At 38.5% G+C, this 15043-nt stretch overlaps 1 protein-coding gene across 1 annotated transcript; it reads right to left on the bottom strand.

Annotated features, from left to right (window-relative positions):
* Nucleotides 1-586: 586 nt before the first annotated feature.
* Nucleotides 587-12761, bottom strand: slc25a38b (solute carrier family 25 member 38b). The gene is made up of 9 exons (XM_081380361.1): nucleotides 12362-12761; nucleotides 11898-11979; nucleotides 11604-11734; nucleotides 8182-8306; nucleotides 6629-6713; nucleotides 5809-5988; nucleotides 5546-5714; nucleotides 5284-5450; nucleotides 587-2863 (listed from the first exon to the last, which is right to left on the bottom strand). The coding sequence occupies exons 3-9, from the start codon at nucleotides 11616-11618 to the stop codon at nucleotides 2741-2743; spliced, it is 864 nt and encodes a 287-aa protein (XP_081236487.1). The 5' UTR covers nucleotides 11619-11734; nucleotides 11898-11979; nucleotides 12362-12761; the 3' UTR covers nucleotides 587-2740.
* Between the last annotated feature and the right edge of the window lie 2282 nt (nucleotides 12762-15043).

The following is a 15043-nucleotide window of genomic DNA, read 5'->3' as shown; positions in this document are numbered from 1 at the left end:
CTGGAGGAGGATATCACATGTGAGCGGACTCTAGTAAAAATAAACGTTAACGTTATAAACTTTTTTTATTTAGTTAACATGAATCATTTTAATTTAGTTTAATTTGATATACTAAAATAACTAAAACAGTCTGCATTTTGAACAGCATCCTGCTGGTTTATGCGGGACATCATAATAGAGATGTCATTATTATTTTCTTAGAGATCCTAGCTGTAAATAAAATCTGACAGGAGTCTCGCATAACTCAAAGAGCTGATGAAGTCTGGTGTCTGAGTTATAGTTACTGCTCCCCTTTTTATTTGTGTCACTGCAGTGATTCAGGCCCTCAAAGCTGACCCCGTTTATGCTGTCTGGCTGGATGTCTGGGGACACTGATGGCTATCAGACTGTCAGTTTTTGTGCCATCAGCAGAGCACAGCATAACTGTGATGCAAGACCACTTTGTGCCACCTTAACAGTTTACTAGACCATTGTTCTGTACGGTCTATTAAAGCAAAAAGAGCATCATTGATTTTGAATGCATCCTCAGTGTGTCAAAGCTGAAAATGTAGTGTAGATGCATAAAACAAACTTTTACCACCATTTATAAAACGGGGCAGATTTATTCACATATTAACAGAGGCACGACATTTGCATGTGCAAAAATTCTCACACAAAGACAAAATATCAACAATAATGCTGAAAAGACAATACTGATTGTTTGAAGGCAAACGAATATCTCCACAGTACAGCACAAAGCACAATGGCTTACATAGCAACATGTGACCACACACACACACACACACACACACACCACCCAGATTTAGTTTGGGGAATGGAGCCAACTTTATGTAAAGTGCTTTCACAAACTATGCATGTACTGTAGTGTGATCTAAACTTATAAACCCTCTTAACTGATATAAAACTATAGTGTATCATTTGGCTCCACGAGTCTTCAAACTTCATATTATGGGTATTAAACTGCATTCTGCAGTAGAGAAGCCAATCAAGACAATTCAAAACAATGAGTTAACTGATTTGAATTCAGCCAACTAAATGAAATTATGATTAAGTACATCAAATTCCTGAATTTAAATTGTCAAACTCACTTGAACCCTCAAAGTACATCAAATGGCACGTGACAAAGTACCACCATCACCAAAACAGAACATTGGAGAGAATGAGAAACTCAAACGCTCATGGGGTAAATTGAAAATGAAATGTGATGAAAATGTGTCCAGGTGACGTTTACCCCCAAAAGTTTAAGGAAAAAAATTATAATAATAATTAAAAAGAAAGAAATGATATTTATCTTAAAGAAATTGAAATAGCATTGGTACATTATTTACATGACAATTAAGCCTATTTCCCTTAAATTCTCAGTACTGTAATGCATCTCTGTTGTTTCTAAATATTTCCCAAAGGTTTTGGAGTAAAAGTACTGTAATATGCTGATTTAAAATTTGGAGGAGAAAAAAAAACTTATAATAAAGGCAGTACAACAAAGACTACCATAGTGTACAAAATAAGTATATACAGTAAATATAATAGATATTACATTTAAAAAAATTACATTATTGATAATTTTGGAAGAAAATGTGCCTAATTGCAATGAAAATAATGTCACAGTACCAAAAATCCCAATAGTTCTAACAAGCTTCATTTTCTTTAAACTTTTTATTGGTTCTCCCTCTTTGTTAAGGGTGAACAACCACCCGGACATGTTCGTGGCAGATTTCCTAAAATTAGAATAAAATTAACATAAAAAAAGTTGTGTTCACACCGAGCACCACTGATGATACTATGGCATCGTACAGCAGTTATTACACAATACCTCAATACAACAAAACGGCAATTAAAATAGTCCGACAACACATTTGCAAATACAATAAATTAAGTATGATAATTTCTCGCTGCCTTTCCACTTCAAACATCATTTTCTCAGGAACTACACTTGTTTCCATCTTAAATATTGAGCGTTTCTCCAGGTCTAAAATCTTATAGTCTCATTCAATCCAAATCCTGGCTTTGTCTGTGCCCAGCAGTGAGTGTTCAAGAAAATAAAGAACCCAGTGTACTGAAATGCACTGATAAATCCATCCAGTCATATAACACAGGAGATCAGTAGAACAGCACAAATCATCGCATAGAGACGTGCAATTATTAGTCGGAACGGAGTATGTTGATGAGACGGTCATGTGTTGTCAGTTCAGTTTCTCAGCTCTAGAGTAATTCGGTCTGATTGTCGGAGCGCTGGAGTATTAGGTCAACATGTCTCGGACACCCGCTTGCCTCATCCTCGACTAAAAGGGATTTTCAACTCTGTGGACTAGGCTTAACGGTCTCAGACACAGAGTTGTGCATTTCCGAAAAACCTGCGAGGGTGGGCACTTTTTAATGACACAGTCATGTGGTCTACTGAGTTCAGTGGTTAGTGTGGAGGATTTTCTCATGAGGAGTGATTTCTCGTGAGCTGACGGCACATGATTTAGCAGTCTGTCTCTCATTGGTATTCTTCAGTGCGCAGGCATCAACAAGGCAGACAAACTCACAATGTGGCAATTTAGGAATGTCACTGTCAGAGGTGTCATGGGGTAAAGACTCACTACACTTAAAACACATACACATACACACAACCCTTCTATTACCGGTACCTCAGCCAACACTGGCTGCTTTCAATTTGATCAACTCTTCGAGGATGACAGAACGCCATCTTTTGCCAGTGTTTGAAAAGTCTACAAAAAAAGTGCGTCAGGTGTCTTTAGGACTTCAGGCCCATGTGTGCCATCAGCTGCTCGTACACGGTCCAGGCCATGGCAGCCATCAGGGTTCTCCTCAGAGAACGAGGAACCGCCCCCCGAAAGAACCCGCTCAAGCCATGCTTCTAAAACAACAGAGACAAGAATGAAAGGGAAGTTACTTTAACAAACCTGTGACTTATACAACTACAAAACAACATTCAGAACACGTTTCAATTCTGTAATGCGACAAAGTCAAGAAAATAATGTTGCATTTTATCAGTGAAGATTTGACTGGATAATGAAAAGCGGAAACTGGATATGATATGTTATTATGATTTCATATTATCTTTCAGTTGCATTTTTCCATTTTAGAGTTTCATGATTCTTGCACCAGGAACATTTTTAAAGTAAATTAGGGTACCATTCAAAAGTTTGGGTTGGTAAGATCTTATTATGTACAAAGTCTGTATGTACACCACAGCTGCACTCGTTTGATAAATGTGAAATACAATTTTATTTTCTATTTAAATATATTTTAAAATGTAATTTATTCCTGTGATGCAAAACTGAATTTTCAGCATCATTACTCCAGTCTTCAGTGTCACATGATCCTTCAGAAATCATTCTATTATGCTGATTTGCTGCTCAAGAAACATTTCTGATTATTATCAATGTTGAAAACGGTTGTGCTGCTTAATATTTTTGTGGGAACCGTACTACATTTGTTTTCAGAATTCCTTGATGAGTAAAAAAGAACAGCTTTTATTTTCAAATATAATTTTTTGTAGCAATATAAAGTCTTTACTGACACTTCTGATTTAATGCATCCTTGCAGAATAAAAGTATTAATTTCTTTTTTAAAAATCTTACAGACCCCCAACTTTTGAATGATAGTGTATTTTAGGGAACTGATTTCATGCTGTGTTTAAAATAACATTTTGTATCTGACTTTCTTTATATTTGAAGAGATTTTCAAAGGTCAACAAATATGTTTTGTCGCATGTAGGGCTGTGTAAATATAGCTCTATTGACACTTTAGATTGATGAAATGCATAAATGAGAATACAAAGAGTGGGACGTGCTTGGTGTTAAAAAGTGTAAGTGCAATCTATTCTGAAAAGGAACTCAGTGCGGTGCTCGTGCTGACTGGGACACAGCGTAAGCGCGTTCACAGAAATCCGCGTCTCTCAGCATGCGATCGTGAATTCAGTTCTCTTTCACGTCTTATTGTGCTTGAATGGTAGCCTGGTTAAAACCAGACCATTCTCAGTATTAACTGAGTTAAGGTCTGGCAAAGCTTCATTAATAACTCATTTCCAAAGGGGCGTCACCAACGGACGTCGCTCAAATGCCTCTGGGCGCAATTGGATAGACCTAAAACCAATCAGAGCGATCGGCATCGTGTAAAGCCATATGCTGCGTCCCAATTCGCACTACGCCATAAAAGTATGTAGTCTTTTTGTGAAGAAAAGGTATTTACTTTTGAATGTGCAGCAAAAAAGTAGGCAAGCTTTGGGACATACTACTTCGTCATCTTTATCGGACGGATCTGTCGCGTGCGTCCTGTCACGTAAACTGCCCTGTCAATCATCTTGTCACAGTTAAAATCCTCTATTAAATCTAATTTAATTTCCTACCGTTTCGGAGAGTAATGTAGTAGCACGTTCATCTGCCAGTGGGTCTTTCATGGAGACTGTCCTCATGTGTTTGCAATTTGAATATAATAATGCATTTAAAAGTTGGTGCGCTTCACCAATGGACGTCGCTCAAATGCCTCTGGGCGCAATTGGATAGACCTAAAACCAATCAGAGCGATCGTCATCGTGTAAAGCCCGCCTCAACGTTTCTGATTGGTGCCTCGATTTGGACGGATTAGAAATCGGCTTGAATGAGCTCTTTGCCAGACTACTTGCAGAGCAAATCTAAATTTGCCGGAAGTTTGTCTGGGTTTTCCCAGGCTACTTGAATGATTGAATACACACTCGATTAAGTCAAAATGCCCATGGTATGGAGTGTTCATGTAAACACAGCCGGTTATGGCTCAAGTGAAAGTAAACAGTTGGGTGTAAACCGGATGTGTGTCAGTATAATGGATCCGTGCGTTTGGTCTTAAAGTGACAGCAGCCTAATATACCTCCATGCTGCTCTGTTTCATTAATGTGAATCAAACAAAAGAGAAAATAACTTACTGCTCTTGACTGAATAACTTTAATTTAGCTCTATTAATTTAGATTTAAATATAAATAAATGTATATTTAATTCATACAGTGAAGACAATGCAATATTTTGTTTTTACATTTTTGATTATTAAATTTCTAACTACACGTTAAATAAACCTATTGTCCCTGAAAAACTTAATTTGTTGAATTCATATTTTTGTTATATTGCATTTGTCCTATTGTTTGTAATTTGCTTCATTTTTCTTATTTTAAATAACAGAAATGAGATAAGATAACACATAATAACTATATCATGATACATATAGTTATCATAAAATCAAATTTCTCATATCCTGAAATAAGAATTTGGTCATATCGCCCACCCCTAGTAACATGATGCTTACAGCATAAACGTGGCGTAAAGCATCGCTGGTCTTGCGATACAATGCGGGGCTGACTTGCATGTGGGTTTTGATCACATCCGCTGGCTGAGTGGCTAGAGAGGCCAAAATACCAGCCACCACACCACAGCCAAAATTAACCAGCGGGACAAAGGATGATGAGCTGATCTCTGAGTGAATGAGAGAGAGCAGACATTATTAAACAATCCCTCAGATAACATCATCATTTTCACTTTCACACATTTTCATCTGATCAGAAGCTTACCCTGTGGTAAAGCCTTTTTGGCCTGGCTATAGAACATGACATAGATGCCAGAGAACGGAGCATCTCTGAGCAGAGTCGCCGTGAGCCCGGAGTAAAGAGCCCTGGGACCTTCGTTCTGACACACACTTTTAAGAGCTCCAGCTACGCTCACGTAATTGTACCGCCCACTCTGAAATAAAACGTGCAGCGGTGAATAAACGCACAGATACACTTGAAAACATGCATTATCAATGTATATGCAGTGTCTCAGTAACGGTCCTCACCTCAAAGCGAGTCTTAATGACTGTGATGGGCAGCATGGCCACGCCGGCCACACAACGAGCCCCTGCCCCGAGCAACACCGCCTCCCCAGCGCTCGGAGACCCATCCTCGAAGTAATGCTGCTTCAGCGAGTAAAATGTGCTGAAGTAGATCCCTACACCAGGGATACAGCGCATGAACGACTGCAGGACAGAAATAGAGAGAAACAGTGAGTCAGAAATCATTCATTGATATATAAAAACAAAACCGGTGCCAAGAAATCCATACATGTAACATTTTTATTTCAAACTTCCGTAATTTTCCAGACTCACAAACCTATCTGTAGATTTTTCAGAACATATTTAACATAAATGGTTCATACAGCATTATTTTCAGCATTATATTTAGTATATAATACAGTCACCTGTAATATATTTTATTTTCTCTAATTTTTTCTTTTTTCTTGAAGTGATAACGTGCTTACATGATGAGAAGAACCTAAAACACTTTTTAACCTGCATATATTCACCTCTGACAAATCGGTTTGATACACTGTAATCATGTTTTGATGTTGAATGATCACCAAACAGATCAGTCTGATTTAGATGATTGTTCGCTCCTTTATCTGTTGCTGGTTTGAGTGGCACACGCACATTAGTTTAGTAAAGTTTAAAAGAGACTCGCTTATGGTAAAAGACAAACAGTTTTGCGTAATGAAAATGTGCGCCTTGAATTCATTTAGTCGGGTTCGACAAGCACTATCAGAGCACTGGTGCTGTTGTGAGATCAAACAGTGAGAGCGGACCAAGGAAATGGAGAAGTCAGCCAACACAGTCGACTTACCGGTGAAACCCCCTTCCACAGGCCAAACAGCTTCTCTGTGCGGATCACGTTTAAAAACACTGAAATCATTCCCACTTTAGGAGCACTGAGAGACAAAGACAAAAATAAAAATGATCATGGGCAGAGAGACAAAGATGGGTGAAAACAGACAGAAGGAGCCAAAAATCTTAAACAATTTGACATGGGGGACCATGTTATTCTCTGCAAAGCTGAGAGAGGCAGACACTTTAATAATAGAGCACATGACACTCCCACACAGAGAGCCCACAGTTATATAAACACAGACACAATGACACTCAACACGCATCTTACCAAAAAAACACAGGCTAAAACCTCAGTCGGTTGCTAGTGTGTTATGTGGTTGGTAAAAGTGCTCTGAATAGTTTTTAGTGCGTTGCTATGGAGTTGCTGGGGTACTGCTATGTGGTTGGTAATGTTTTTGGTGCGCTGCTATGTGCATTGCAAATATCCAATCCCTTTTGTTCAACTTTATGCATGCCAAACATTGCTAATTATTAATTATACGGGGTACGGGGCAAAACTTGGCTATAACAGTTCTTCCCTTGCAAGGACATTATCTATGTAATAATCTATGACATGTTAATTACCCCTTGTCAGAATGACAACAGAAATGGGATGCTCCGATCGATCTGCCACAGATTGGTATTGGCTGATAATCACATTCTAGGACTCGATCGGTAGTTCCTAAATGTGGCCAATCTCAACGAACCGAACAGACAGGCTTTTGTGCAACATTCTGCTTTGCTACATTAGTATACCATTGTAAATCGTCTTTATTTAGAGCAGGGTGTCTCGATTCAAACGAGCCCACACACACACAACATAACATGATGCGTAGATCTTGAGAAAATCCTCACGGAGTGACATGACATGCTGCTTGGCTAAAGCTAGGACTTCTGGTATCTGATTGCGTTGCGATCATGACGCAGTGTTTTCCAACGTCATGTAAAATCGATCGCTCAGATTGACAGCGCTGGAAGATCATCAACCAGAATCGTATTACATTTGACTTATTCTATGTAATTATAAATATTTTTTTGTTTCGTGGCGTTTACACATGTAATTAGTTCTTATGTTCAGTAAAACACTTTAAAGGCTACCATGGTTCCAAATGATTGCTTTGAGATATCAACACAAAATTGGCCCAGATGCAGTCGACGTGATTGAGAACAAGTGTTGTAACCGTAGAATCAAAATCAAAATCTGTTTTCAATCAAGGTTTTCTATCAAACGAGACCGTATACATGATGATACCATGTTTTTCTGTAGAGTTGTAAGCCACTACTTTTAAGTATGCCCCTTAGATGTGAAATTCAACAGAGAGCTTACATATTATAGAACGCTTGAATGATTGGGATCGGCCGATCATGACAAGAAATCTGTAGTCTGCATCCCTAATGATTATGCATTTTAACTGTGCAGGACATGTTTATTATCAAGTCATGAAACCCAGCACTGACACCTAACACCAGACAAAGATTAAGGCACAAGGACATGATCAGCACGGGTCACAGCGCACAGTGGCGTCTCACCCCGGGTGCATGTTGTTCTGCAGGGTCTGCAGTCTGGTCTTCACCAGATCCAACGGCTGGAACAGCAGAGTGGAGCAGGTGCCACTGAGAGAGCCGCACATGAAGGCCTTCAGGGCAGGATGAGCCTGAGAGAACAAACCAAGAAAGACAGAATTTGAGAAAACAAGGACTGAAGGAGGAGACAAAGGTTAAAGCTAGATAAGAGTATGAATGGATGGATATCAAATGTGGGGTGACAGCAGAGGAGAAGACAAATAATTGTGAGATGAGTAGAAAGATCAGATGATTAAACAACAGTTTAACAGAGTATAATTCAGGAAGCACTTTAAAGTGGCCATATTCAACACTTGTACCATTTAAATTTTATTTTCCTTAAAGTCCACTTATAGTGTTTGTTAGTCAATATTTCTTGCACCACATTAAAAATTAAATATGTCTAACTACACAATTTAAAATGTTGTTCTTTAAAGGGTTAGTTCACCCAAAAATGAAAATTCTGTCAGTAATTACTCACCCTCATGTTGTTCCAACCCCGTAAGACTTTCGTTCATCTTCGGAACACACATTAAGATATTTTTGATGAAATCTGAGAGCTGGATCACTCCTCCTGCAGGCTTATGGACACTATAACTTGCTGGCCCAGAAAATGTATTAAAGACATCGTTAATATAGTCCAAGTGACTCCAGTGGCTCAATCTTAAGTTTATAAAGCGACGAGAATACTTTTTGTGCGCAAAAACAAACAAAAATAACGACTTTATTCCACTTTTCATTTCCTTCTCTCTGGACCTCGAGTCTTTTTACGTAGTGTTTTAGCGCAGCGCGTCTGTGTTGCACGTCACCACGTAGGCTCACTATTGGGCGACTCTGGTCATGTGTGATACGTGGTGACGTGAAACACAGACGCGCTACGCTATTACTCTACATAAAAAAAACTCGAGGTCCAGAGAGAAGGAAATGAATAGTGGAATAAAGTCGTTATTTTTGTTTGTTTTTGCGCACAAAAAGCATTCTCGTCGCTTTATAAACTTAAGATTGAGCCACTGGAGTCACTTGGACTATATTATCAATGTCTTTAATACATTTTCTGGGCCAGCAAGTTATAGTGTCCATAAGCCTGCAGGAGGAGTGATCCAGCTCTCAGATTTCATCAAAAATATCTTAATTTGTGTTCCGAAGATGAACGAAAGTCTTACGGGGTTTGGAACAACATGAGGGTGAGTAATTACTGACAGAATTTTCATTTTTGGGTGAACTAACCCTTTAATGAGCACCTGAAAGTCCCTGAATTCCAAGCAAGCATTCACATGTATATATGGCCCTATGATTTCCGCTATGTGGAAAACACGTGAAGAATCTGGGAAACTAGGCGTAAAAAAGGAATTCACAGGATTTGGCAATTTTTGGATTAATTATTAAAAAGCATGGCAAAAACAACACAGATAAACCAAAGTAAAGGTTTGGTTCAACTTGAAATTATGACAGAAATATATTGTTGTTTATAATAAAATTATGCAGCACTTCATTTGACAACTGGAAAAAGGAATTTTAATATTTTCATTTCATCATTACGTTTTAAAATATTCCTTAAACTGTCAATTCAATTGATTACACAGTTTTTTTTATTATTAAAATAAAATAAGACAAAAAAAAACAAAACATGGAATTTGCAAGTGGCTGTGATGTCATAACCATGAGGATTCACGATAATGAACAACATCATTTTGTAGCTTGGTTTTCATGTTCTGTGTGGACTAGGGAGGAAGCTTTGCACTGTTAAAGTTGTATTTCAAAAGAGCAAGAAAAATCCTGTTTTTCATGTTATGCCCCCTTTAACAGGCTCGGGTACAAAAACTGCAATTTTCTCAACACACAAGTCACCATCTACTGCAGGAACACTAAAAATACCACAGTGACCAACACTGACAGCCCAGACAAAAGGATATTCTCACACACTGAATATCCAACAATACACTGCATCATTTGCATGTACATGTATGCAAATACAATTTTTTTGAAAGTGTGCATGGCCACGCAATACACATAAATTCACTTCAAAACAGATTGATCACGGAGAATCACATCCAACACAGATGCACAATCACACACTGACACTGTCAGCATCATCACACGCATACTGATATGCACATCAAGACTCGAGCTCTGCCGACAGGCTATTCGGAGTGCTGAGATTCATTTAGAAGCACGAAAACAGCAAGACACGACTCACGAGTGATGGGTGCACACACACACAGCTGCGCAGAGATACACAAAAACACACAAGCACTGACTAGAGAAACATACAGTGAGCCACTGACTAATCTGCCCCTACCTTTCCCAGGCTGCTGGCAGATTTGGGCTGAGGGTCCTTTTTCTCTTGCATCTCTCTTTATCACACTCTTACTGCTGCCGTTAACAGCACATGACAAAGTAAGCCTCCATCTCTCTCCTCTCACACACACACAATACCCAGAAATCTCTCTTTAACCCCCTCCCACCCCCAGCAGAAGATTCAGCGGCTTAATCCACAAGCTTCCATGCCTGCCGTTCTCAGCGCTGCTGTTCCCCACTCACCCCTTTACACCTAAACGCACATCCGTGGTTTCACTCTCCTCGTTTGCGTTCCTCTCCACCGGATCAAGTGCTTTCAGCACGGCGTGAGTCATACAGTTGCCAAAGGCATATGTATATGTGTGTTAGCGTGTGCTTGTGTGGATGTGACAGAGAAAATGTGGGTCATTCATTGGATGCATGTATCCTAATATTCCAACATAGGTTCAGCAGAGTTGCACATAAAAAAATATTTTCAGATCTTTATATGACATTAGCACATAAAACGGCTTATGTGGTGGGAAAACAGTGTCATCATGACATGCACGTTCTCTCGGGCCTACAATTACAAATAAGAAACTAAAGAACAAACCCTGATTGCTTTTCTCTACTAATATGTCAGTCAGACCAATTATTTGGCCATTTTGAGTTGATCATGATCAGTTAACACAAGTGGAAGTTTCTTCTGCACGCATCAGTTTCAATACGACTACCTTCTTGGTGTAATATGCAAATTTTATGTTTTCAAATATTTAAGTTAATATTGTGTAAAATAACTGTTCAATTATTTTCAGAAATGTTGGGTGTGCTTCTTTTGGTATCATTGCTAATCGCATTGTATGTTGACCTCGTCTCGGCCCCTAAAAAACCCATTTTGATTACTATTCTTTCCTGAATAGAAGGTCACACATTCAAGCAGAAGTTAATGTAATGCAATCAATCTGTGATGCAGATTATATTAGAAAAGCATGACAATGAAGTGTTAAAAAGCTTGCTGAATCAACTGTCAGGTTACAGACATTCAACATCTCACATTTAACTTCAGCAGAACAAATTTACATTAAAGCACACACAGCAATACCACAACTCACCAGGGCAAGCTCCATTGCGGATGAAGAGGAGGAGGATGAAGCTTGCACAGAGGAAGAGCTCAACTCCCTCCTTTTTATCTCTTCTATGGCCGTCGTGATGTCTTCTTACCCGTCAAAGCTAAGATTGCAGACTGCATGAAGGAGAAATTAATGTAACACCCAACCTGATTAATTAAATAACCACTGCTAATTTCACACAAAACCAAGCACAGAATCAACTATAGAGACGTGTATTAAAGCATCTAAATAAAATAAGAGGCTGTCAGACAGATTTAAGTTCTATTTAATATTTACCTGTCTGTTAAGGACCGAAGAGAAACAGTGAATGAGGACTGATCTTCATCATGATTCTCGCTCTTTCTGTCACTCTACACAGCTGTCAACAGTGCAAAGGAGATGGCCGACGAATTTACACACAGAAACCACCATTTCATTAATGAAATCTTACATAAACATGGAGAAATGTGCCGCACACCACAGAAATAAATGTCAAATTAATACAAACTAGGCTACTAAGTCAGATCGGAGTGAAAGCTAATGCTAATTCTTCTGACCAAGCATAACGCGTTTCAAACAATCGGCAACGGCTAACAACGCATCATTGTGCTGTATTCTTCGTAAAACACAAAACTTACAATATACACAACGAAAATATTGGAAATAGGGTGGTGTAACACAGGTCAGCTGATTTCTGTCAGTTAGCCGGTAATGCTAACAGTCCCCGTTCACTCCATCATAATCAACAAACTTTAACTTACATTCAATAGTTCTGTTTTTCGATGTCTAAAACTGCGTAATTTCCTTTCAAGCAATCAATACATGTTACAGGGCTGCTAAACTGCAGGTGAAACAGCAGTCGTGCGTAGGTTACACAAGTTTTCAATATCACATTGCTCCGCGGAGACCGTGAACTGTGAGTTTGGAGCTACGCTGTACGCTCGCGCAAGAAAGTTCTGCGTTGTTTGCGTAACTCCTGCGTAATGTTTACGTAGTCTCCACTCCAGAACAACGGGCAAGAACCGGTTTCAGCTCGATTATTCCAGCGGTGCCGGTGTCACACGTGCTCCGGCTAGAGACACTTGATGCGTGAGCCGCGATGCCTCCCACTGGAACATTGAGGTAACTATACGTGTTCCCATCTCTTACAAAGTGTCTCATTGAAAGGGATAGTTCACCCCAAAATAAAAACATTGTCATAATTTACTCACCCTCAAGTTGTTCCAAACCTGTGTGAATTAATTATTTAATTAAATTAATTCACACAGGTTTGGAACAACTTGATGGGGAATAGATGACAGAATTTTCACTTTTGGGTGAACTATCAATTAACAACTATCAAATAACTATCAATTAACCTTTAACAAGCTTTAATCTCTTATTTGTAATACATTTAACAATTAAATTATGCATTAAAGTTAGAATAGAGATTTAAATAGTTTGCCCTCTAATATTACCAGACTGAACTTTATTACTGTATTTGTATTTGTTGGTTGAGTCTTCGTCTAAATAGAAATAAAATCCAGTTTAATTTGGTTAAAGTCTGAAGTACATTTATGGAATGATTTTCCGGACATTTTTCAAAAGGAATTGCAAATTGTATTTGCAATTGCGTTTTCAAATTGTGGACGCATAAAATGTGACATAATCCAAACGCAAATGCAAATCGCGCATTACCGTTTGCATTTTCGTTTAAGCGAACGCACAGTGACTGCCAAATTTAAAATGGAAATGCAAAGTCCGTTTGCAACTGTGTTTCCCATATCTTACGAGTCTTGACCCTGTCATATTTAAATAGCAATTTCAATTACCACGTCTGCTTTTTCACTTTCTCAGCGTCGCGTATGTAGCCAGCCAAAACTCAAATGAAATCGCAATTCCCTTAGTTTTTCCATTTCCGATGCCTTACACGGAAACCTGTCAATCAGCGTCAAGGGTGGGATTATGCTATGGGGCGTGTTCGTGTTGGGACGTGACGTCACTCACAGTCGACGGTTAAGAGGTGATGCCCTGAACAGACAGACGCCGATTTATTTTAAACAATGGAGGTAGTTGGTGAACCGTGAAATTGTGGAGGACCTTATGATGCTCGGGCAGCAAGTTGATGACAGTACATCCTCTACAGATGTTCTCTTACTCAGAAGCCATTTCATTTTGGATAAGTTAAATGTTTTCGTGGCCTTGACCAACATCAACATCAGTAATGTTGTCTTCGCCAACCTCAGTGAAGTAGCTAATAATAGGCTTTTTGTGAAGGACAGGACAACTAAAGAACCTGGACGTCCTTTACTGGACATAGCACAAGAGTTGAGTGTCGGTGCTAGGTCTCACCCCTTCAAATAAGTGTTCTCAATTTGCGAAATTCAATAAAAATGCTGTCTGTTGCAGTTAAACCTGTGTGTGTGTGTGTGTGTGTGTGTGTGTGTGTGTGTGTGTGTGTGTCACTAGCGGCGCAGGATTTTGATTGTAGGTGGGCCTCCAGAAAACTGGATGGGCCAGTTAAAATAAGCCAAAAACAAAAAAACGGGTTCCCCTTCATCTCCGTTTCAGTGCTTTTCTGCGGCACCGAGGACAGCGACTAACTATACCTGAATTTAATGCGTAGTTAGCATAGGTTTAAAAAAAAAAAAAAAAATTTGCTGCTTTTTTAAGACAATTACAGTTTAATTTAATTTATTGTTTAATAAAATTATAGGCCTATTATTTTTTTAGTTTATTAACAGCAACAACAGCTGTAAAGATGAAGTTGACGATCGTCATCTCCATATAGTGAACGCGCCTATAGAGAGAAATCATGGATTACATAATCAGAGTAGCCTTTTTCTTTTCGTTTTAAATTGTTAAAAATACATTTTGGGCTTTCTTAAGATATATTTCATGTCTGTGAGGCATACGTTGAGTTTCGTTAAGTTAGGATGAGATGCGCTCCTGTTCACGAGCAATGCAATGACCGCGCGGGCGCCTCAATGATTTTATTGTCTGCTATATTTCCTTTTTAATTTATTAAATCCAGGCAATAAAAAATTATTGGTTGATAAAAAAAATATTAAAATTAAGATACAATTTATACAAAACGAAATTCACTTAAAAAGGCTTTCTACAAAACAAAAAGTGGTCAAAATCATGTCTGACCCACATCTCTCGATATATTGCGCATTCTATCTTACTCGTGCGGTTCACTTTTCATAATCAACATAGATGAAAAAATAACATTATAATATTTTAACAAATATGAAACTAAATGAGCTTATTTAATGGCTACAACATGTACAGACTCTCTATTTGTACAAATTGCTGCACATTCATTTTATTCTGAATTTTGCACGCATAAGTTGAAAGGCATTTGTTTGCATGCAGTAAAACATATCTGCAACATTTATCAAGTTCACTGATAATTATTATCACTAATTATTATTATCACTAATTATTATTATCACTTAATG

Source organism: Scardinius erythrophthalmus (genome assembly GCF_964197995.2).
Source record: "Scardinius erythrophthalmus genome assembly, chromosome: 12".
Lineage (NCBI taxonomy): Eukaryota > Metazoa > Chordata > Actinopteri > Cypriniformes > Leuciscidae > Scardinius > Scardinius erythrophthalmus.
The sequence above is the reverse complement of the archived record's forward strand: the minus strand, read 5'-3'. Positions and strand labels throughout refer to the sequence as shown.